Source organism: Falco rusticolus, chromosome 9 (assembly GCF_015220075.1).
Source record: "Falco rusticolus isolate bFalRus1 chromosome 9, bFalRus1.pri, whole genome shotgun sequence".
NCBI lineage: Eukaryota > Metazoa > Chordata > Aves > Falconiformes > Falconidae > Falco > Falco rusticolus.
Window position 1 is genome coordinate 35,727,019 of NC_051195.1, and position 23,626 is coordinate 35,750,644.

Below are 23,626 nucleotides of genomic sequence, written 5' to 3' on the forward strand. Positions count from 1 at the left end.
CCATGCCATGTGCTAGGATTTTATACTCTTAATTTATCTTTTTTACCATTGTGGATGCTGAAGTGTTTGTTGAAGTGTGATGTTTTTCTTTTGTTCCTTTTATTACTATAAAGATTCAGATCAACTGTCTGAGCCTCCCTGGTTAGGATTTACTGTTTGGCTATAGGAATGTGTCTTGTAAAGAAATAGTTCAGTCTATCATTGTTGGCAGCAGAGCTGTGCTGAATGGCCAAAACGTATGTTACTGCAGTAAACTCCATATGGTGGCTCTGCCAGAGATTGGACTATTTCTGATTTTTTCCCAAACGTTGTGTGAAACTTTCCTGACTCTGTGTGGCAGCTCCGAACATTATCACTCGATTTGCATCTTATACACATTATACAAGGAGTGTTACTCTTTCAGTGTAGATCTAGTTCTCCATTGGTTTGACCTCCTTATGAATTAAATCAAAACAAATAGAAATGTGCAGCCAAGGGCGATACCTACTTAGTGTTCCAGATTTCTCATTGAATTCTTAGTATTTATCCAGAAATAAAAATGTGAGCAGGCTATCTTAGGTTTTGTTTGCTTTATTTTGTTTCAGATGCTCCAAATGAGGAGGAGAAGCTGAATCCTCTTGGATCTGGAATTTAAATACTGAGCATTTAATACATCTTTCATAGGAGAATCACTTTTCCTTCCTGCGTTCAGGGACTTGGACTTTGTCTTAGTTAGACTTCTTGTACTGCATTATTTTGAGAGAAATTGTTTTATTGTGTTTGCAAAATAAAGAATGAGAAAATATTTTCTGCTTCACCAGTAAAATGAATACGATGGGGCTGGACCAATTTTTATTGTGGTTAATTGTTTCTGAACAACTCAGTCTTATGGGTGACTAGTCTGTCTCAAATGCAGTGTAGAAGTGGTTTTTTTTTGGGGGGGGGAAATAGGTTAGAAAATGTTAGCTAGCAGCACAGTTTCCAAAGCAGTAATCCAGTTTTATAACCTCTCATCTACCAGAATGTGTTGTTACATAGAAGCAAATGAGGGAAATGTCAGAGAAGAAAAAAAAGAAGAGCAGTAAGCAATGAAATTCTTCATTATTCCAATAGTTTCCACCAGGAGGACATGTCTTCCAACACATACAGCCTTTAGTTTTAGGTGGAATAAAACAGGATAATTGAAATTTTCAGATTTCAGTTCCATGCTTAATTAGCATATTTTTCAGTGCAATAATGTCTGAGTTCACCCTAAGAGAATTGAGCCATACTAGTGTGAATAAAGCCAGAACTTGGCCATCCATCAAATGTGCTTGAAATCACTGCCTTTCAGTAAGCAGAAAGTGTGGTCTTATTGGTTTTATCTGAGGATGCAACTTCTTGTCATGGTCCGCATACAATCTGAAACCCCAGGTGCTCAGTGATGTGAGGGGAATTGCCTGAGTACTTTGCACTGGTTGCACAAGCTTGGGCAGGGACTAGTTAAAACAGAAGATTTAATGTCTAAAGTTGTGGCTTCTCAAAGTGAAACACTATAAAAAAAATGAAGAAATCACTGAATAGAGTAAAACCCAAACTCCAAATGATCACAAAGACTAAAAAGAGATGGGCAGAATGAAGATATGTCAATGACCTGATATGTGACAACTGTTCTATTATAATTGTTAACATTTGAGTTCTTATGAATCCTGGATGGAAAAATGAGTGCTAGTTCAGTGATCAGGTCTCAAAACTTGCCAGTCACACTTGCATCCTATGAGAGAAGGCTTGCCTGAGCAGGAATTCATTCGAATTACATAAGAGAATTTCTGAGAGATATGTAAATGACTTGCAGTGTGATTCTGGGATTAGAGTTTGTATGTTGCAAAATTGTTTCTCTGGAGGGTTGGCAGCAGATGCTGCAGAACAAAATGTCCGTAAAGGTTTACCTCCTGTGATTATCTTGCTGTCCTAAAAGTTAGGCTTCAATTTGTATTCTTCTCAAACATAAAGCTTCTCAAACATAAAGCTTGCTCGCTTTCTCCATTAATTCGTGTTTTTTTTTAAAGTCAGTCCTTGGCTTCCATCTTTTGGCGATGAGTTCCATGAATTAATGCATTAAAAAGCACATCTAGTAGTTCTATAAGGAGCAGAACTAATGAAGCCTTTTCTTGTGACTTCGTTTGTTAACAGCTCGTTAGACACCAGAGCCCCACGTGGACTCTCTGGTATCCAGTAATACACTGGAGGCTCCCTCTGAAGCCTTTTTCATAGTGGAAGCTGCAATATATTTATTTCCTCTATCTGCCTGTTTTCAGGAGGCTTGTAAGAACTCGGCATCTCTGAGTTCTCTATTCTTCTGCCAGCAGTTGTGTGTTTGCACATTAACATGCACACCATGATGGTGCAAGTGCTATTTCTTTGGAAATCCTAATTTCTTTCTAAAGAGTCTTGCTGTGTTTCTTCGTGGGTTTTTTTGTTTGGTTTTTTTTTAAGCATTTCAAAAGCCATTTGTGCTCCAGTTCGTATATTTGAGTCATGACTGCAAGAAAATTGAGCTGACTTTCCTTTTGAAGGATTGTCTTAGTGGTGTGCATTCTCACTTTTAATCTTAAAAAATTTTCTATATAGTATCAGCTGGCTGAGTTCTTTGTTTCATCTTGCTTTCTTTTGGAGCTGGTGAAACCAAAACTACTTTTACAGTAGGTTTTGTATCATAGAGATGCGTTCTATTTTCTTTTTCATATTTTGGTATTTTTAACATTGTCTTGGAAGGGCAAGATTTGTGGGTAGTGGTAATATTTCTTATTAGACTGATTGATACAGTATCAAAATGAGGCATTTGGAAGTGCAAGCCCTTTCTCAGATCTAAAATAGAAGCCATGGACTTTTAAGTGTATTTGAGATTTGTTTAGAGTTTAGTGAGGTAGGTATCTGTTAGACCATTTCTGAAAGAAAAAGTAGTTAATGCTTGTGTGTGTGGTACACCAACAATTCTGTGTGGGAAGGCAGTTAAGACCCCAAGACTGTTCCACACAGATGGGCTACATTTTATCACCCACGTTAATAAAAGAGAGTAAGAAAACAATTTATTTCCTGTGTGGGATAGAAAGCTTTTGTTCACAACTGATCAGCCAAGCTCCCAGTCACAAGGCGAGGGAAACTGTTACTGCTTGCCTGATGATTCTTCAGGTCCCATTTTGCTTGTGTTCATCTGTGGCTTTAGTTGGGCTTTTGCTTCCAAATTACAGTATTGTATCCAACTGTCTATATTTGTCTTGGAGGAATCCAAGTAGAAGTGGTTTGTTTGCTCTTTAGCTCTTTCCCTAGGACATTTTTCATCTGCAACACCTTCTAATTTTTCACTCTGGTTCCTGCCCTTTTGCATTCTCACACCTCTTTGTTTACAGTATCAGATCCACAATAACCAAGGGTCTGACTGAGTTTCTTTTTCTATAGAAATGGGAGAGGTAGCAAAAAGAGAGTGCAGTGTGGGACCTGCACATTTAAGCAAAGTGGATTATAGCTACACAAAATGTCATTACTTTGCCTCTGTTCAAGCCCAAAGAAATTATTGTTTCCTTACAAGGGAGGCAGGAGAGGAAAGGAGATGATAAGGTTATCTCCTAGGGGAAAGAAAGAGCCTGGTAGATTATATGTTGTGGCATGTGAAGGGGTTAGTGTGAGGTAATGTTATAGCATGCCATAAATCCAATATCTTTATTGAGCCCATGGTTTTTTTCTGAACCCAGCGGAGTTATGAATTTTAGTTCCCAGGCTTGTTTTGAAAGGTGTTTTATAGGTTTCCCTTGAGGAACAGGACTGGCACATTGGAGATGGAGTGATTGTTTTATGAGAGATGTTAACCCACGGGCAGATGAATGTGTTTCAGCCCTTGTAGACTGGCTAGGTGAATTCTTCCTGACAGGTAGTGTTTGCTTAATTTCACCCATTGAATTACCATTTTGTGCTTTAGGTGAGGTGTATTACGTTCCTGAAATACAGATACAGGACAGAGAGGTCTTGACATTTCTCTTACATCCTATTTATTACATTATTGTGCAAACATTCAAGGAATACTTCCTTGTATGTTTGCATAATACAGTGCAAAGACGTCTATTAATAAAACTTGTCCTACTTTATGTCTGTAGTCTTTAACAGCTATATCCAAGTACTGCTATAATAGTTTGCTTTTTTTTTTAACCAGTACTGACACTCGAGAAAGTTTTTGCAGAACCAGAGCTTTCTGTTATAATTCCATGACATCGCTCCAGAGCAGAGGAGGTTGGTTCAGAGACCCATTGCTGTTTATGCAAACTTAGGATTGGTTTCTATCCTGTGTGTATTATTTTGCATTACTGACAACAAATCTTGTTCCTTGAACGCCTCCAGATATTAGATAGAAATCAATGTCAGTTTATAACAGGATAGTTGTCTTCCTTACTTTGTCACAAGGAAAATGCATATATGAAATGAAGTCTGGGAAATGCATGAATGATGCTGGTTTTGTTGTGTTTTGAGGATGTGTATAAGTTGTTATCAAAACTTGGTGTCTGTATGAAACAAGATGCACTGAGGGAATGTTAAGCCTGCACAGTGGAGGATGCAGGAATCAGGAAGGGTTAAAGTGTTAGTTGGATAAAACATGCCCTTACGTGTTACACACTACGGACGTCTTTAATTACCTGTTACTGCAAAACATGATACATTTTTTAACCTGCTTTTTTGATAACAAATCATACGCTGATTTGAGTATCTACTCCTTCCTGCCCTGCCCATTATCCCCAAAACAAAGTTGTAGAGGAAGAAGTTGTTAAATAGTACAGATAACACTTTCCTGCAGTGGTACCATTAGTAAGCTGGCTTAACGTGCTGTGTGTTGCTCGAGTCTCTTTTATGCTCACTCCAGAGGCCTAATCTATTAATAGCTCAGCTTCATGCTCTATTAATATTCACACTTTTTTTAAACTGGTGAAAATCTTGAGGAGACTGCCCCTATTGTGCTGCAGAAGCTCCTTCCTCCAAAAATGCCAAGTACTTTAAGAGCATGCTCTAGTGTCATTTTTCTGTTCTTCCATTCACGAGGTCAGTGTCTCCTTCTTTCCACTTGACCTTTCTAAAGTTGTGTGTGCGTACAGTTCTTGCTTGCATTCATTAAAATAAAATCAAGACTGCAGCATGGCAAGGCTTTTTTCTTTTTTTTAATAAAGATCATATTAAAAAAATGTTAACAGATTTAAACTAGCCATTCTCCATTGTTTTCTGTAGTGTTCCTTTCTGGTGGTTTGGAGGTGCTCTTAGCACCGCCTTTTAGACTTTACTGCATCTTGGCCTTAGCAATGTCTTTGAATTCACCTAAAGGCTTTCATGGATTCAGTTTTATCTGTGAATTTGCATGTACCGATAAAATCTTACCCCTCTGGAAGGACTGTGTTATAGTTCTGGGCAGAGAATTATGAATTTCCTTAAACCTGTTTCTCAGATAGGAGCTGAAGGTCATCTTTGTTTATTTTGTATAATCTGTGGTGTAGGTCCTAGAAGACAGAATGAGGAAACAGGTACTAAAGTTGAAGATGTAATTTAAGAGCTAAACTGGAACATACTGGTGAGCGGGATAGGTTTCCACAGAGAGCATGTGCCAGGAAGGTTTACGTGAAGAGACTGGGCTACAAGCAGCCACTTCTGGACATTAACCTGCGTCCTGTCTTGGATATTGTGAGCCTGAATTGTATTTATAAGTGATATGTGGCCACAGTGCTATGTCGGATGAACCAGTGTTCCTGTTGGGATTGTTCCCCCTCCCACCCCCTTTCTTTCTCTCTTAACACAAAAATTTAAACTTGTAACAGTTTTTAGCTACTACCTTAAAGCTTCTCGCAACTCCAGGTAAAGTATCTTTTGTGGATTACCCTATCACAGGTGCTTCAAGTCCCTCACATTGAAAAGCTAGTCAGCCCGTATATTTGAACTTTTTTAATAAGCTGACATAAGAGGTCAGAAAATCCTGTTTAGCCCAAGAGTAAAGATCAGATAGTTTTTCAGCAATGACAGTACAATTACAGCATCTAGCAGTAAATAAAATTATGTGCAGGCTTAGCACAAAGTCAGCTTTTTCTTTTAGGGGAAAAAATGAATGGTAGAGAAGTTGTAATGTTTGTGTGTATTAAGAAGACATGTTTGGTGTTTGATAATTTTGAATTTGCTCTGTTGTAAAATATGGACCTCCTCCCTCATCCTGCAGTCTTTATTTTGCCTCTGTGCAACCTGCTTTTAAGAGATTAGGGCTCTGTGCTTTTAATATATTGGAATCTGCTTAGTGAGAGTGCTTTGTTTTGGAAAATAATTGAAACTATGGCAACCCTCGGGTTTTTTTCCAGCTTATTTGTCTACCCCATGTACTCCTCTGGTTTGGTGAATGATTAGCATACTGGAAACCACTGGTAGCTGCTAATGTTATATAAACAGCAAATACAAGTTATGTAAATATTAAATCCAGAGCACCTTAGTTGTGCTTTAGAAATCATTAGACACAAACTGAATGTCACTGTAGAACTGAGAGTATAAGGCCTCTTCACTGTCTTAGCGGCCTAAGTCTGCAAAAATGTAAGTGCTCGCACCAGGCTTGCAGACTGGATGGGTCTGGCACAGGAACACTAATTCTGATCAGTGCTTGCCTGCTGTGCGCTTGCTCTGATTTCCTTCAGGTTCTCTAAAGCACTTGTTTTTTGTTTGGGTTTTTTTGTTTGTTTGTTTTGTTTTATTTCCCTCAAACTTGTCAGCCACACACAGACACCAGTTTACATAAATTGACTTTCTGTTCCTATCGAATAGGGCTTCTCTTTCCCAGCTTTCAGTCTCTTGCACAGGGGACTGTAGCCTTTATTTATTTATTTTCCTTTTACACTTCTGTGTTCAGTTGCTGCTGTGATTAGAAAATAGGTCATCCTTGGATGAACTCTTCTGAACTGCCTCTTCCAGAGAGCTTGCTTGCCTGGGATATTCTTGCAGTGGAAGCCATCTTAAAATCTTCCTGACAGCTACTAGTGACCTTATTTCATAATTACTTGTGTTTCTGTCTAGCTCTTCCAAAGTGTTGCTTCTCTGAAACATGTTATAATTTAAGATTTCAAGTCTCTGGCATCTTTCCAAATAAAACTTTGATATATTAACAGTTAGAACTGAGAAGCTCTGTTCCATGGTCTGTCTGGCATTTGCACTGACAAGTGGGACAGACATGCCTGGCAGTCAGCCCAGGGGCTTCAGCCTGCAGGAGCCCCCCCCCCCCCCCCGGGCTGGGTTGTGTAGCTAATAGCTATGCTGGCTGTGCAGCCCCTCTGACAGGAGGGGATTCTTCTTCCTTATCCTCCTCTTCCTCCTTTCACTGTTAAATATGTATGCTGGTAAAGTCTTGCATTTTTCTTTCTCTTTTTATGGATACACTTTCCATTCTGCGTTAGTAGAAAGATTTCTCTGAAATTGTGTATGAATTAAAAAAGCCAAATGATAGCTATTCTCTTACTAAAACTTTATTGTAAATATTATATGGTTTACTATCTGTGAGAATTTTGGCTGTTCCCTGTGGTTGTGACTCCAAAACAAAATTCCTTTTCTCAAGATGTGTCAGATTTATTAGAGGGTTTGGAATTTGTTTTTTATGGGCTCCTGTAATCCTGTTCTTTCGCCAGCCCTGGCCTTTATGGCATGTTTCTTTCTGGTCATGGGTATGGTAGCAAATGTATGACTGCCAAAGCACTTCACTGTCTGTCTGGTCTTGTTGAGGTCACATCCACTGCATCCCCCAGTCTGTGTGACAGTTTTCATATTATCGTTGACAGAGTACAGTGGCTTGTCACTGTGAAGTATCTTCTTAAGGCTGTCTCTTCACTAATATGAATGAAAGAGTTGCTTATACTTGAGGGCTTCTGATCACTTTGCTGCCTTTTGTTTTAGTTGCCATAATATCCAGAAAATGGTCTTCTAGACAGCTGAGAGGTATAGTAGCCATTCCCTAATGCAGGATAGCTTTGGGAAGGTCTGTATGCCCTCAGGGTTGTTGCCCTGTTGTACAATTGTGAGGCTCTGTTTTGGGACCATGCAAACCACCATTAGAAGTTGGAATTATTGCATGCTACAGTGCTTGCAAGTTGTGACTGGGAATGCTTGATCTTAACTTGTAATGCACTACACTTGCATGTTGTAGAATCCCATAGGAAAGCTGAGATAGATGCTGATTTTAATCTTTAAATGGTTTGGCTTCTGGTCTTTTGAGATGAGTAGGGGGCAAGGACATAGGGGCTACTGATTGGCAGAGTGTTGTCTGACGAGCTGCTGATACAAGGATGTTTTCTGTCATGGTCTGCACTTGGAAGGATTTTCCACTGCCTGTAACACCTACTACCTTGCTTTTTTTGTTTCACATTGAGTGGGTTGAAGGCAGTGTGGTTGTGAGCAGTTGCTGTCTGTGTTCCTGCAGTGATTTGTCATTTGAGGAAGAATGCCCCTAGATATACTTCATAAAACTGGAAGAAATAAACGATTGCCAACACAGGTGAGAAAAGGTCACCAAAGACTTACTAAATGACTCAGAATCCATTGGGTGCTTCCGAGGGCAGTGTGAGTTAGAGTCTAAAGAGAGCTAATGCTGAATTTTGACGCGAAGTAAGAGGAACAATAAGTTAAGTCTGCATTCTCATGTTATCTTCTACAAGCTCCAGGTCCTGCACACTAACAAAGGGGAAGTAAACCCTATTAAGTGGCTAGTAAGAATTGTGCTATATAATTGTAGATGCCCAAGGGCACTCCAGAGACTGATCATAAACCAACTGTAATTCATAATTTTCTGACCTGTTATAGCCTTTTTTGAGGATTATTGCATTGCTGGCTTGAGTCTTTGTGCACCTTTAAAGGCATCGGTAAGGACTGGCCATTTGTGACTAATTTTTAAGGATGCTGTTTTGTCCTGGTTTCAGCTGGGATAGAGTTAATTTTCTTCTTAGTAGTTGGTGTTTTGGGTTTGGTGTGAGAACAGTGTCGATAACGCACTGATGTTTTTGGTTGTTGCTAGATAGTGTTTATAAAGTAAGTCTAAGACTTTTCAGTTTCTCAGGCCCTGCCAGTGAGAGGCTGGAGGGGAACAAGAAATTGGGAGGGGACACAGCAAGGACAGCTGACCCCAACTAGCCAAAGAGGTATTCCGTACCATATGATGTCATGTTGAGTATATATAAACTGGAGGAAGAAGAAGGAGGACGGACATGTGTCATTATGGCATTTGTCTTCCTGAGTAACTGTTAACATGTGATGGAGCCCTGCTCTCCTGGAGATGGCTGAACACCTGCCTGCTGACGGGAAATGGTGAATGAATTCCTTGCTTTGCTTTGCTGGCATGCATAGCTTTTGCTTTACCTATGAAACTGTCTTTATCTCAACTGACAAGTTTTCTCACTTTTACTCTTCTGATCCTCTCCCCCATCCCACTGTGGGAGGAGTGAGTGAGTAGCTGTGTGGGGCTTAGTCGCCAGCCGGGATTAAACCACAACATCTTTTTACAAATGGGATGGGTTTTTTGCCCTTTTTGCAGAAATTAAAGGGAAGTCAAGTGTTGAGATTTGGATTGTATTGGTCATACAGTTTGTGTTTACATATAAACAGTTGATATTATCTCTGTGTTGCTTGTAGGTCAAATATAACATGTTGTTGTAACAGACAGCCTGAAGCGAGATAGCCAAATTAGACAAAACCAGAATTAAGAGGAAGAGAGTAATTCAGACTCAAGTAGTGTAAGTACGTTGGTTTGGAAACATCTGAAGACAGTATGTGAGGTTTCCAACTTTCAGATTCAGAGTTTTACTGAACTGCTAAGATCATTCATCATGCTAGGATTATGAAGATCTGTTCACATGTTTTTATTAACCTCTAGAATAGCTGCTGAGTAGTGTCTCTTCCTAGCTATGCTATTAAATGTTAAGAACTAGATCATTAAATGTCTCAGAAAGTAGGCAGTTTTATGGTCCTAAAAGCAGATAACATACTTTAAAGTTTATTTAAATGTTTGTTGTGGAGCAGCCTTCATCCATTCTTCCTTTCATTTTTTCCATGCATTCCTAAAGTATGTAAACTTCAAGAATTTGAATTTCAAATGCCTAATTTTGCAGAGTTATCAGGGGATTCAGACATCTGCAGTATTTAGGAAAAAAGTAGCCTTAATGAAATGTTGAGGTTTTACCCAGCAGGAAGCTAAACACGACACAGCCATTTGCTCATTCCCCCACAGTGGGATGGGGTAGAGAATTGGAAAAAGGTAAAACTCAAGGGTTGAGATAAAGATGGTTTAATAGGTAAAGCAAAAGCCATGTGTGCAAGCAAAGCAAAACAAGGAATTCCTTCCCCACTTCCCATGGACAGGCAGGTGCTCAGCCCTCACCAGGAAGGCAGGGCTCCATCATGCTTGAGCAGTTATTTGGGAAGACAAATGCCATCACTCCGAATGTCCCCTCCCTCTTCCCCCAGCTTTATATGCTGAGCATGAAGTCATATGGTATGGGATATCCCTTTGGTCAGTTGGGGTCAGCTGTCCTGGCTCTGTCCCCTCTCAACTTTTTATGCCCCCCAGGCTGCTCACTTGTGGGGTGGGGTGAAGAGAGAAAAGGTGTTGGCTCAGCAGTAAGGAGAACACCATTGTGTTACCAACACTTTTTCCAGCACAAATCGAAAGCATAGCCCCGTACTAGCTCTTATGAAAAAATTAACTCTGTCCCAGCTAAAACCAGTAGATGCGGTAAGCAAAGAATACAGTTATTTTTATTATGAAGTCTGCACTCCGTTGTCTTTTGTCTGACTATTCCTGCTGCTTCCATTTCATGGCAGTTGCTTGAAGAAGTAACATTGAAGTGGCAGGTTGTCACATGGAACAAAATCAAGGCATGTCTTTGTAGTCCCATTTTGTGGGTGTGATTTATATGCCTACACTACTATTACTTGAGCTTGTTTGTACTTTGCAAGGACATGAAAAAGGATGCATTGCATCAAAGAGTAAAATGTTAATGCTTGTGCCTGTTTGGATGTGTTCCAGTAGAATTTGGTCAACCAGCTTCTAAAATACACATCCATTTACAACTTGGTTCAAATTTATATTAGCTCAGCTGGGAGTAAGTTCATCGAAACCTTACTGGGAATTAGGCTTGTGAAACACCTTGATTTTTGTCTACCAGGCTATGTAAATGCTTTACTTTGAAGGCCCCTGGATTTAGCATATGGCTGAGAGAAATGGAATGGAATAGGATAGTGGGTCAAACAACAGATTTTAATACCTGAAGGTATCTCCAAACTTGACCCAAACACATGTTACAGCATGAGTCCTCATGTGTTGGCAGCCTTGTGAAAAGACATGGGGCAGCTGGTTCATGGGAAGCCTGTCAGCTTCAGCAGGTTCTGCCCTGTACCCGCAGCCTGGCAGTATTTAGGATGGAAGTACACCAGGTGAAGTGCAGTAAGGACAAGAGCTACTGGCCTGGGAACAGGTTAATTCCTTCCTGCAAGCTACAGACACATACACTGAACAATTTAGAGAAAAAACCTGAAACAGAAATACTCAGAGAAGCCATGATGAGCAGAGATGTCGCTCAGTGGCCTTGCACTCCTTGTGCTGGTCACAAGGTCCTTAGTGAATTCCAGATGTTCAAAACCCTAGCTTTAGGCCAGGGGTCCTCAAACTTTTTAACCAGGGGGCCGGCGTGCGGATGCAGTGGCAGGCAGTCATCTGCGGCTGCTTGGTTCCCCCCCCAACCCCCGCCGGGGGTGGGGGGCGGGGGGTTCTGTAAATACTGGGGGCTGGATTGAGGACTCTGGGGGGCTGTATCTGGCCCGTAGTTTGAGGACCCCTGATTTAGGCCGTTGTGTGTCACTCCATTTTGTGGCAGAACTGTTGCAATGCTTTGCCTTGAAAGTGAGTGTTTTACTTTCACAAGTAAAGGACTTTGTGTCTTTTTTTTTTAATTATGAAGGAACTGAAAAATTGGGTGTGAAAGGTACTGTATGTGCCTTGCTTTGACAGTGATGTATGACACCCCACAGACACTTTGGTATTGATGTATTTATAGTAAAGATTAGTTAGAGTCCATTTTGCTTTTTCCGGGGGTTTCTAAAACTGAAATCATAAGCACACGTAATGCAGGATTTACTTTCTGTTTAGTTCGATGTCTTTTCATCTTCAGTGCTGCTTACCCAAAGTTGATGGATTGACTATACAGATAGTGTTCTTCCTGTCCTGATTTGAAGTACTTGGTACTCACAGTCTTTATTTAAAAACAAAAAATGAAAAAAGAAACAACCTTGAAGACCTGACTCACTAATCTTTCTTTTTCCTTCTCAGAAATACACTGCTATTGGACTATTGGGCAAAGCTACTGATACGTTAGATGCTACAGGAAAAGTAACTGAAGAAAAACCTTATGGTAAGCATAAATGTATCTATATACTTGATGTAATTTGCAGGCATAAATGGTCTCTATCATAGAAAAGTGGAAAAGATGTTTGGGGGTCTGAGAACTAAGTTTAAATGTGAAATCAAACTAGGATTGTTTCATCTCCAGCTTCTTTGCTCATATAATTCAGACCAGCTTCATGCAATTATGTCCAGTGTTCATTTCTGTTGGAAAAAAATAAACCAGGCATTAGATTAGGAGGGAGAAAATAGAATTGAGGAGGACTGTGTTATTTGAAATCTTTGACAGGCTGACAAATGACATACTGTGTCCAGTAAAATTTTCATTTTTCAGTGTATACTCCCATGAGTGCTCTTTTAGTAACACCGTTAAGGCCAGTGGACAAAAAAAATATTTAGATCTTTCCTCTAGGATGTCCCTTTAACTACAGATCGCTCAGCATAAAATGATGGCGTAAGCTACTTTCTACATACATTCACCTATCAAATCTTGCTCTTGCTTGCAGTCTGTGTCCTAGCAACTTTAGTAGATGAACTTTTCCAACACACAGAGTTTAAGGCTTCAGAACTAATCCTGGTTGTGGCTTTGTTGGAGTGGACATTACACAATACCCAGGGCGTCTTAGAAACAATGTAGAACTAACCAAAGACACACCAAATGTATTTGTCATTAGTTCTTTCACAACCTGGGGGAAAAAAAACCCACCACCAAACAAAACCAACAAAAAACCCAGTAGGTAACTGGTTGCTTAGCAACTCTACAGCTCCCACACTGTTTGTGGTACCTGGTAATAAATACATGAAGTAAATTATATTTTTTTAATATAGCATGATGGAAAAGGCACCCTGGATTCCACCTTTCGCCCCCTATCTCCTTTCTTTTTGAGTTTTTCTTTCTGCATGAGGCAGGCAAGCATGAGTTTCTTGTCCACATTAACTTGACGGATCATTCTAAGTAGTATTATTTACTAGGTGATGTTGCTCAGAGATGTTGCATCATTTGCTTCTGCTTCAGGATTGAGTTCTAAGTCTCTCTCTAAGCATTTGAAGAACTGAGCATCCACATGGTGTTAATATGGCCAGCACTTCATGGTGGCTAGAGACAACACTTGTTTTTTGTGTATGCCTCTCAGAAAGTGGAAGGTTGTAGCTCTGCTGGACTGAGTAGTATTCATTGTAGATACTCGCTCCTATATAAACTGTGAATTACCATTTTCAGTAGAATCGTGGAGTCATTTAGGTTGGAAAAGACCTTTAAGATCATCAGGTCCAACTGTTAACCCAGGACTGGCAGGTCCATCACTAAACCGTGTTCCTAAGCATCACATATACGTTTTTTAAACACTTCCAGGGGTGGTGATTCTGCCACTTACCTGGGCAGCCTGTTCCCATGCTGGACCACCCTTTCAGTGAAGAAATTTTAACTAATATTCAATCTAAACCTCCCCTGGGGCAACTTGAGGCAGTTTCCTCTTGTCCTATCGCTTGTTACCTGAGGGAAGAGACCTACCCCCACCTGTTTACAGCCTCCTTTCAGGTAGTTGTAGAGAGCAATAAGGTCCCCCCGAGCCTCCTTTTTCCAGGCTAAACAAGTAGATGCAACTCCCATGGTCAATTATTAAAATTAAAGTAAAAATAAAATAAATCTGTTTCTTGAAACACTAGTTTTGCTTTTTTATTTTGTATTGTTTACTGCAGACAGAATAGTGTTGTTTTCATGTGCGCTTCTTTCACTGGCAGCTCTCCTTACAGTAGTTCCCACCTCTTCACCACCTCCTCTGTTACAGTCGTTGAGCTTTCTGTTAGACTGTGTGCTTGGGGAACTCATTTGCATTAAAAATTTCCCCTTTTTTTGAGTTGCTTGTCTTTTTAAACTGAGATCAGTTGCATGATCCAGTTCATCATGTGGTCTCATAAAGCGCGATATTGGCATTGGTAGGGCAGTGCGGTTTTGGGTGCTGGACAAACTTTCCTTTTGCTGAAGCTATGGCTGAAAGAAGTGATTGTGGAATTGGTCTCAGTTGGTTTCCATGTTGGTGTTAATTTGAATTCTTCAGAAACAAGAAAGAGAAAATGTGCATACTCCTTTTTCTTCTCTGTGCTACCTATGTGTTTTGCATTTCCTTCCTTCCTCCCTTTCTAATAAAGCAGATACTTCCCATCTTTTCCAGTGTCTTCCCCAAAGCAGCTTGGTTGTCTGCAGAATTCTCTGTGTGGCCCACCATCCCTAATCCCTGACCCTAATTGGTACTCCAAGAACAGACAAACCAGGTATTTGAGCTGAATTTCAGCTATCCTTTAACACCTACAAGCATCCTAGGAGAAACAGCATCTGCTAGGGAATATCAGTCCTGCAGTGCCAGCAGCATCCAGGACTGGGCCTTAGTGCAGAGAAAGCGTACTGAAGCAGCTTACAAGATATATAAAACTCTTCTTGAGTGATTCCACTGGACTACAAGAGGGAAGTTCCTGCAGAAAGTTGTCTGCTATATTAACTATAAGAAAATGTTACGTTTCAGTCCTCAAAGTGTCCCTAGACAGCAATTTGGAAAGCAAACTGTTGTGTATTACAGTTAGTGACAATGAAAGGATGTGCTGAAGAGAGCTCGTTGGGGTTAACCCCCCCTGAACTTCTCACAGTTTTTGGTTTCTTGCCAGACAACAAGTTTGCATTTCCGCATGAAATTAGGTTATGGTCTCGTACTGCTCCCAGGCTGTCAGATGCTGACTTGAGGGGCCGGTAGTGTTTAGCATTCCTTTGACGCTCTTTTGAGCACATTAATGTTTGTAGCATTTTTTTTTTAACGTTTGTAACTATGCACAGGAATGTGCATTCTGAAACACATTTCCTCCCAGCTGCCTACAGACTGTGTCCAGACATGGAGAACAAAATTCTCAGGGATTTTCTGAAGGTCTGTGTTGATTATGCTGAAATACATGTTTAATAGAGCTACTTGAATAATTTAGAAAAAAAGTAGTCCTTTCAGCAGTCTGCTTGTCTGTTCGCAAGTAATTTATGCTGGGCCAGTTTGAGTCAAGGTCATCTGCAGTAGTTGTGTTGGACTGTCATGGATAATCCTTGTGTTCTGTTTTGGTGTACTTTGTTAACAAGCGCAGGGCAGTATCACCTTTCAGTGGAGGCTTTTTGAGGTTGTGGCACAAGTGGCACCTTTTGGTTTGGTAATTTCATTTAACTTCCTTTATTATGATAGCAGGAAACTCGATCAGCAGTCACCAGTGATCAGAAGCACAGAAGTTCTTTAAAATTCTTATTTTAGAAGCCAGTAGGCTTATACTAAATGTTTTTAGAAGCACTGGAGACCAGAAGTTTTGGGTACTTTGGGATGCTGATGGAATCATAGGGAATGGTCCACTGGAAGATGCATAGCCTGTGCAGAAGTCATATAACCACACTGTCAGTCCAATGGCTTGGGAGGGAATTTAGAAAACAGTGTTGAATGTATTCCAAGTAGTGTATTTGCAGAGCAGGCACAATCATTTTGTTCTAAGCTAAGGCTTTCCATTATTCCTGTGGACTGGATGCAATTACCCTGTGGGCCAAACCTCGACAATCCTCGCTGAAATCATTGCTAAACAGGGTGGCAGCCTCCATACCCCTCTGTGGAAGGACACAGAGCTGCAGTTTGAGTCCAGCTTCTAGCAACAACTCATGGTCTGCAATACAGCAGATGAGGATATTTGGTATATGCAGTGAGGATGCAAACTCTTGGTAGCAAGGGCAGTGATGGATGTGTCCTGCAGAAAAGTGTCTCAATCCCTTATTCTCAGGGAGTGGAGAAGTCAAATGGAGAAAGTTTTGGGACTGTTTGCACTAATTGGCCTCTACGGGTGTGTTCGCATTTCATGCTTGATGGGGAGTTGAGTGTAAATGCTGCCTAAACTTGCTGACCAGACAAGCTGTTGACATGCTAAACCCTAAGTCCCTAGCTGAGTGGGGGAGACACATGGGCCAACGGCCTGAAGGGAAACGGTTCTCTTGGACAGCAGGACTGCATTCCCCCCTGCCTATGCTGTGGATGTAATGACTGTGGGAGCTGAAAGGTGGTGAAGGAGCTGATTCACAGAGCCCTGTAGAGACATGGGTCCAAACTGATGTCTGGGACAAATACACAGTTTAGACATAGTAAAACTGTTTGCAATGAGATTAATATAGCATTCTTTATGACTGAGAGCTGGGTGAAAGCTCCACCAGCTTGTGTGTTGTTCTAGAAGAGGGTGAGAATCCAATACAGTCCATTAACACCAAGGGAGTGCATGCTGAAAAAAAATAAATAGAAAAGCATGTGGGTTTAGGTTTTCAGAGACCGTGCCACAGTGTATCGCAGAATTATTCTAGATCTTAGCAAACTCATCTGTAAATATTTACTTTGATAACATACCACACAACTTTGTTTGTTAATGGCTTAATACGTCATTCCTCACATGGGGAATTTATTTTTTTTTTCCCTGAGGTAGAGATTGCCTGTAGCATGAGTGATTTCCTCAGAGGCTAGATGTAACCTCTCAATCGGGAATATGAGATCAGAGCGGGAACTGAACTTGGGTGTCTCATTAAATGCCCTAGCTATGAATGCAGTTCACTGGATGAAAATTGAGGGAGAACCCCAAGTGACACTTATGCTTAGATCTCAAATACTGAATTCTAGCCTGAAGCAACCTGGGGTTCACAAGAAGGCTGACAAGATCACTGGCATAGAGCTAGGTCGTGCTAAATTTCTGCCATGTAGTTTTGTTGTGATACATTGCTAAACTAGGATAATACAAACGGAAGATTGAAATAGCCATGTAAGAAGCTCTTCAGAAGAAGATCCAGACTTAGTATACAATTGATTTTGTTGTTCCTACCCTGTATTTGGATGTACGTTAGTCTCTCTCAGCATCCCTGACTGACTTTTTTGCCTTGCAACCTTGCTTTTAATGACACTTCTTGAGACAGCTGCTGAGGCCTTTGTGCTTTGCAAAAGTGAGGCACCACATTGCCATCTTCCAAAGGTGCTGGGAAAGGAATCTGGTTTTTACTTACAGCATGAAGTACATCTGTTTTGTAAGGTTTGCAAGTAAAGGTCTGTTCCAAAACCTAATGAAGTCTCAGTAAATAAATTTGCTTGGTTTATGTTCAAAGTTGCTTAGCAGGGTGATGCTAATTGAATATAACATAGGAGAAGCAGGACTAGTCAAGTCCTAGACAGTAGAAATGCACTGAAGTGCATTGTGATTACAGACCTTATGTTTGTATTCTCTAAACAAACTAGGGATGAATGTCATCTCTATTGAATAGTATTTCAAAGGACCAATGCAATCAGCTACTTAGGTTATAGCCTTATAATAAAAGTGGGACAGATGTGTATGTATGTGTACTCTTAAAAGAGTAGATTGCCTAAAGCAGCTATCTTTCTTTTACAGGATTTCTTCAGTAAAATTGCCTTACTTAATATATAACAATACCCTGGTGTGCATTTGCAGGTTAGTTGTTTGATACGGAAATTTGATTTGTTGTTCCAGATGCAGTCTTTTTCTTCACTAGAAAAAAACCCCACAATGCTTTTTTTCCTCTAATAATCTGTTTTATTTTTCCCCGCAGTTAAATACTTTTAAAGAGAAGTTGCCAAGGTTCGATAAGCATTTTATTGGTTTGGTCCTTTAACAAAAATCAGAATAGGAGAATTTTTATGGTTTTTTTTTTTATGATTCCCAAGATAAATGAATTTGCAGTCCCAAGACAGAGGGATTGGAAAAGAAAACTGTGTATATGGGGATTTCTGCCCTTCTGAAAGTGTCCAGACTGTCTTAATCACCTTGGACAGTTTGTTCCACTCTTTTTGTGGTAATTCACACTCCTACCTACATTCTGGTTTTTATATCTTCTCTTTGGTGTTTTTCACCCAATCTAAATTCAGATGAGAGGGAACTCTGCTTTGTATCTGTTTGCAGAACATGATTGATGCCATTAGTGCCATGTAAATAACCAACACTAACATACTATTTTCTTTCTACAGACCAGATAACAAAAGGAGATCTTGAAAATGTGCTGCAAAAGTTCACAGGGGACATAATGCAGGTTCCTCCACTGTAAGTTCCACAATATTCCGACACTCCTGGCAGTTGCGTTCAGCTGTCGGGATTTGCCAACAGAAGTCAGTTCTCTCAGAAATAAGAGGACACATTTTGGCAAGAGGATAGAGGCAAGGCAGTCTTAGGAGTTCTAACATTTGCAACTGCAGCTCATGCTCATTTGAACATCAAGCACAAATGGTGACACGGAGTCTGTGGGGGTTTTTGGTAAAATAGCGAAGCAGTCTTAAACAGCTTTGCAGGGCTTGATGGCTTCTGTCCTCTCTTCCAACTAGAAAGCAAAGCTCTGAGTCTTTAATTTTAGTTGTAGGGTAAGGGGAGGCTTACTGACATCTGTGTGGAAGTGCCTTAAATGACTTTGAGTAAGTTTTCTCAGAACTTAGAATATGAATGAGTGATTAGTGACAGAGCTTCTGTAGCTTAGCAAATTTCTTCTTGTCAGGTGAGCCATAGTAGCTGGCAATGTGCAAGTGCTTAGCTTGTGACAGATGGCTTTAATGGTGATTTAAGCTAACATGCTTTCCTTTGCATTTGCAATGGGTCACTTACTGTGGTTCCAGAATGTTGCTGTAAGGTCAGTAATTCAGTAGGTGTTCTGCTTCATCTGACCTGTTTCAGATTACCCTCTGCTCATTTGAGCAAGATCTTCTTTTTTTTTCTATGGTTATCTTTCTGCAAGACCAAAGGTGGATCTTTGGATAAAGTTTCATGTAATCAGTTAATATTTTTTTTTTTGTTCTGTAGTGATCCCCTAAACACCCTAGAACAAGGCTCCATAACTTAGCAGTTGATGTTCAGAGAAGACCCTGGTGTGAGACAAGCAAAGGTGTGAGGCAGAATTACAGGAGTTGCCTGGGCGGCTCCTAATGCTCAGCTCAGCATAACACTGAAACAGAGTACGCCTGGCAGACTTCTGAGAGAGTAGGTTAGAGGCAGCTGCAAGTGTTATACCCATTGCAGGAATCCTTTGTTTTCATACACTAAAAATTAAGGTATGAAACACTTTTAAATGTGTACAGCAAGAGATAAATACAGGGCCATCTCTTGTTTATGGTTTATGTAGCTACTGGTGAATTAGATGATTCTGTGTTGAAGAGATTTCAGAAGCACTTGCTAGTTTGTTATTTTTTTGTGAGCGCTTAGAGAGGATTAGAAGGGTAAAATGTATGCTAGTGTAGTACAATATTAACAGGATCTGGAGAATGGGAAGCTTGTTCTATTACAACCATATGACACATGTTTTCGTGTTTGGTCTGATCAGCTATTCTGCTCTGAAGAAGGATGGAGAAAGGCTATCAACTCTAATGAAGAGAGGAGAAGCAGTTGAAGCAAAGCCTGCTCGGCCAGTGAGAGTGTACAGCCTCTCTCTCCAACAGTTCCAGCCACCGCTGTTCACACTGGGTAAAGGCCAAAGATTATTACATAGAGTGATGCTCCCAGCTTGTTAGTGTTTATTTGCACTCAGAGTGGGACTAAGATAGTGAAATGGGTTTCATTTCCCTCAGCTACTTATTTTGGTGTGAGTCCACGTGTAGAGACTTTCACTTCACAGTAAAAGCACTGTATTTTGGGTTTAAGTTAAGCTGATTATATGTAATCTTTCTGTGAGGGAAAATTCTGAGAGGCTGGTCAGGGGATTATTTGCATCTGTCCATGATTTTGCAACCTCCAGCTCACTCCTCCTTTCTCAGGTCTGCTTATTTCACTTTGCCCATTCTTTTATGCCGATGCCCAGGCCTGCTGGCATCTCTCCCAGGGCGCAACAAGGACCAGTATCAGTTACTGTCAGGCCTCGTTCTCAGTTGAGGAGGCAGAATCTTATCCTTACTTCCGTCACGCGTGAAGGAACTTGGGTAGTCCATTAAGATTCATATTGATAAATAAACCAAAAAAAGACTGTTGTAAACCTTTGATGCTACTATAAGGTCAAGATAATTGCATTGATCAGCTGCCTAGTTGACCCAGAGTCCTCGAGTGGACCAGATGTTATATGATGAGCCGGTATGAGTGACAAAGCTCAGTGCTGTGTTGCCTCAGCCCTTCCTTGATGGTTGGGTGACTAGCAGCTGATCACTGGCACAGGGAGAAGAGAAGAGCTGAGAGAGCAGGGAAAGTTAAAGGTGAATTTTAAAATTTTATTGGAGCTGTCTGTGTGCAGTATCTTAAAAGCATTGATAGTCAGTTTAGACTATACTTGGAATAACTTGCTTTCATCCTTAAAAATAAGAAACAACCTTCTGAAACCTTTCAAATGAATAGGAGTGAAGCGTTTGTTAACATACCACAGCAAGTACTTAATTTCTAGTGAGTTAGTTCAGTTGCCATTGTATTTGCTTTCCCTCCTGTCTAGCTTAGCAATCCCACCCGCACATATGTTACAGGATGAATAATTGATGTTGCATCCTATAAATATTTTATCACTGGGTTGTTTGCTTAGCACATTTTTACATTTATGTGGGGGCATGGTTTCTGTGTAAAGTAGATTTCACATTGCACTGGCAATTTACCATGTCACTATTAACATTCCAGATGTCGAATGTGGTGGTGGCTTTTATGTCAGGAGTCTGGTCAGTGACATTGGCAAAGGTAGGCATGAAAAAAACCATTACAGTTTAAGGAATTAATGTGTTTATGGAAAAATTTTGTCATTTTCTGTATCTCTAGTAGCTAGACCTATGTGTTATTTTGCACAATTGTAGTGCTATTGCTTGTTTTATATACTAAGGTATTTCCTTGGGAACATGGGGTAATGAAAGTGAAATTGCCAGAGAATCTTGGGGGCTGGGGTATAAAAATGGTGCAAGTAATAGCACCGAGCAAGGTAATAGAAGACAAGTTGGGAATTTTTTATTCCCTCCTCCGTATGTTAAAACTAACTCAGATTAAGGATGAGAAGAAGAAGAAAGATACTGTCTTTTTAAACATTATTCATCACATTTTGAAAACAGATTGCACAAAACATTACCATGCACATAATAGACCCTATCTGCTGGAAAGACTTCTACATTTGTGATGATTTTTCTAGTGTTTTCTTTCCCCTTTACCTGAACTGTGAATGGTTTTGCTTTCCCACAGGGTTATTTGTCTTGCACTCTGTATCTATCAAACTGCATGATGGAGAACAGATAATCCATTTCAAATTTTTTTTTTTAAATTATACGTTTGCAGATCAAGAAAGCAGGTGATGTGGGATAACTATGAATTTCAATGTTGCTATTTGTGCTTTAGGCAAGTCAAAGATTCTCTTTCTGTTACTGCCTTCTGAGCATACGAACTTAACGTTTAGTCCTTTAATGACAAACTAAGGTAAAGTCTGTCCTCAGCTGGTGTCTTTTCAAAAATTTAAAATGCAATAAAAATCTTCCTGCATCAGAAAGGATGGGAGAGAATATTTTAGTATACCTGTGTGCTTACAGGTCAACTCTGGTTGCTGTTATGTTTTGCAGCCCCTCATTATGTAATTCTGTCCTTCCTACTGGTATTTATTTAACGTAACAGAGCATTTATTTACATTTTTTATTTTTCCTTATCTTAGTTTATATTATCTTGACAGGCAGCACAGGATAAAAATGGCAAAAATCCTCCTTGAAGGCAAGAAGTGCCGTGGCCTCAAATTCTGTGGAAAAATAGTACACGGTCTTCTAAGTCACTTGTGAGCACAGCGTGTTCTATTTACATCCTGTGTCATTATATCCTCTCTTTTCATTCCAAATTAAATCTGGAAAACCTTTTGACAACTTTCTGTCACATTTTGAACTCTTTACTACAATTGGAGTTCTGTTGAAATCAAAGGAATTCCTTGGCTCAAATTTAAGAAAATGTAAATGAGAGATTAATCTTCATGAGCTTCCTTCTCAAGCAAAGCAGAATAACCTAGAAGGCTACATCAAAAATACGTTTAAAGTGAGTTGCAAATAGTTAAACTTGACCATGCATTTTTTTTCTAAATCCTGTTTTCTTCTTTACTGTAGAACTTTCTACCTGTGCCACTATGCAAGAGCTGACCCGAACCAAACATGGACCATTTACGCTAGAGGAGCATGCCCTTTATGAAGACAAATGGACAATTGATGAAATTGCACGATCCTTAGAGCACTGCACGTCTCTTCTCCCAGGAGAGCCATCTCATAAAAAATTGAAGACAGAGCATCCTGGTGAAACTGCTGTGAGCTGTGAAGATAAGTGATAAGTTGGGTCAAGGAAAAAGACTGAATGATTGAGACATTTTAAGATTGGATTGGGATTGTCTTGCCTCCTGTGTAAATCTATAAGTCTGTACTGGAAAAGTGACAAATGGCAGTGCAAGAAAAATGGTTCTTTTGTTTTCGGGGTTAGAACATGCACTGAAAATGTCCAGCACTTGCTGTTTCCCGATCTGTGTATTTTCCTTTCTGCACACCATGAATGGATCTGCCACTGATGTCAAATCTTCATAAACTTTTAAAGAACTTGTAGGGTGCAATATAGCTGCCGTTGCTGATTCCTCAATAAAAAGTTACAAACATTAAGGTTTGATAAATGTGCTTTATGGCTGATAATCAAATACTGAAACACCATGGTGACAAGACTGGCATAGCTTGAAGGATACAAGAATGTGGCAATTTGCTTTCTTGAAATCCATTTCAGCATATGTCCATTTTACTGTAGTTTTTCCTATGCAGGTTGTTCTTTCAGTGAAATGTTATCCAGAGTGCATTAAATGTAGATGCTAATATTTTACATTCAGCCTGAAATTCCAGTCGAAGTGAATAGTTTTAGGTATAAACAATCCACGAAGATAACTGTTTGATAATAAGCACTCTGAAGACTGCAGGCATCATTGCAGGTTTACTTATCTTATTCTGGTAGTGTCCCTGTCGGTGACCATCCATCATTTAAAGTAAACTGTTATGCCCTTCACAGGGCTTATGGAGTTTACTTTTGTCATCTGTGTATTGCTTGAGCTGTGTCCCGTGGATTGGGTAGAAGGCTGATGTACTTCTGGGCTTTGACTGATTTGGCCCTGACTAGTTGTAAGGACAAAAGAGGGATCCACTGTCAAGGATCCTCGCTGAAGCCATTTTAATTCACTGGGGCAGTGAGGGCCTGTTCCACAGTTCACGTAGTCAACAGAATTTGATTACACTGATTATT

The 23,626-nt window shown here is 40.1% G+C and overlaps 1 protein-coding gene across 1 annotated transcript in view; it reads left to right on the forward strand.

Annotated features, from left to right (window-relative positions):
* The window catches only part of TRUB1 (TruB pseudouridine synthase family member 1), a 30,992-nt gene extending 7,991 nt beyond the window's left edge, over positions 1-23,001 (forward strand). The window contains 6 exon segments of the mRNA XM_037399777.1: positions 12,329-12,410; positions 18,418-18,490; positions 19,755-19,894; positions 21,023-21,079; positions 22,465-22,667; positions 22,669-23,001. Coding sequence (XP_037255674.1) covers positions 12,329-12,410; positions 18,418-18,490; positions 19,755-19,894; positions 21,023-21,079; positions 22,465-22,667; positions 22,669-22,713 — 600 coding nt within the window. The 3' untranslated portion in view covers positions 22,714-23,001.
* Positions 23,002-23,626: the final 625 nt, after the last annotated feature.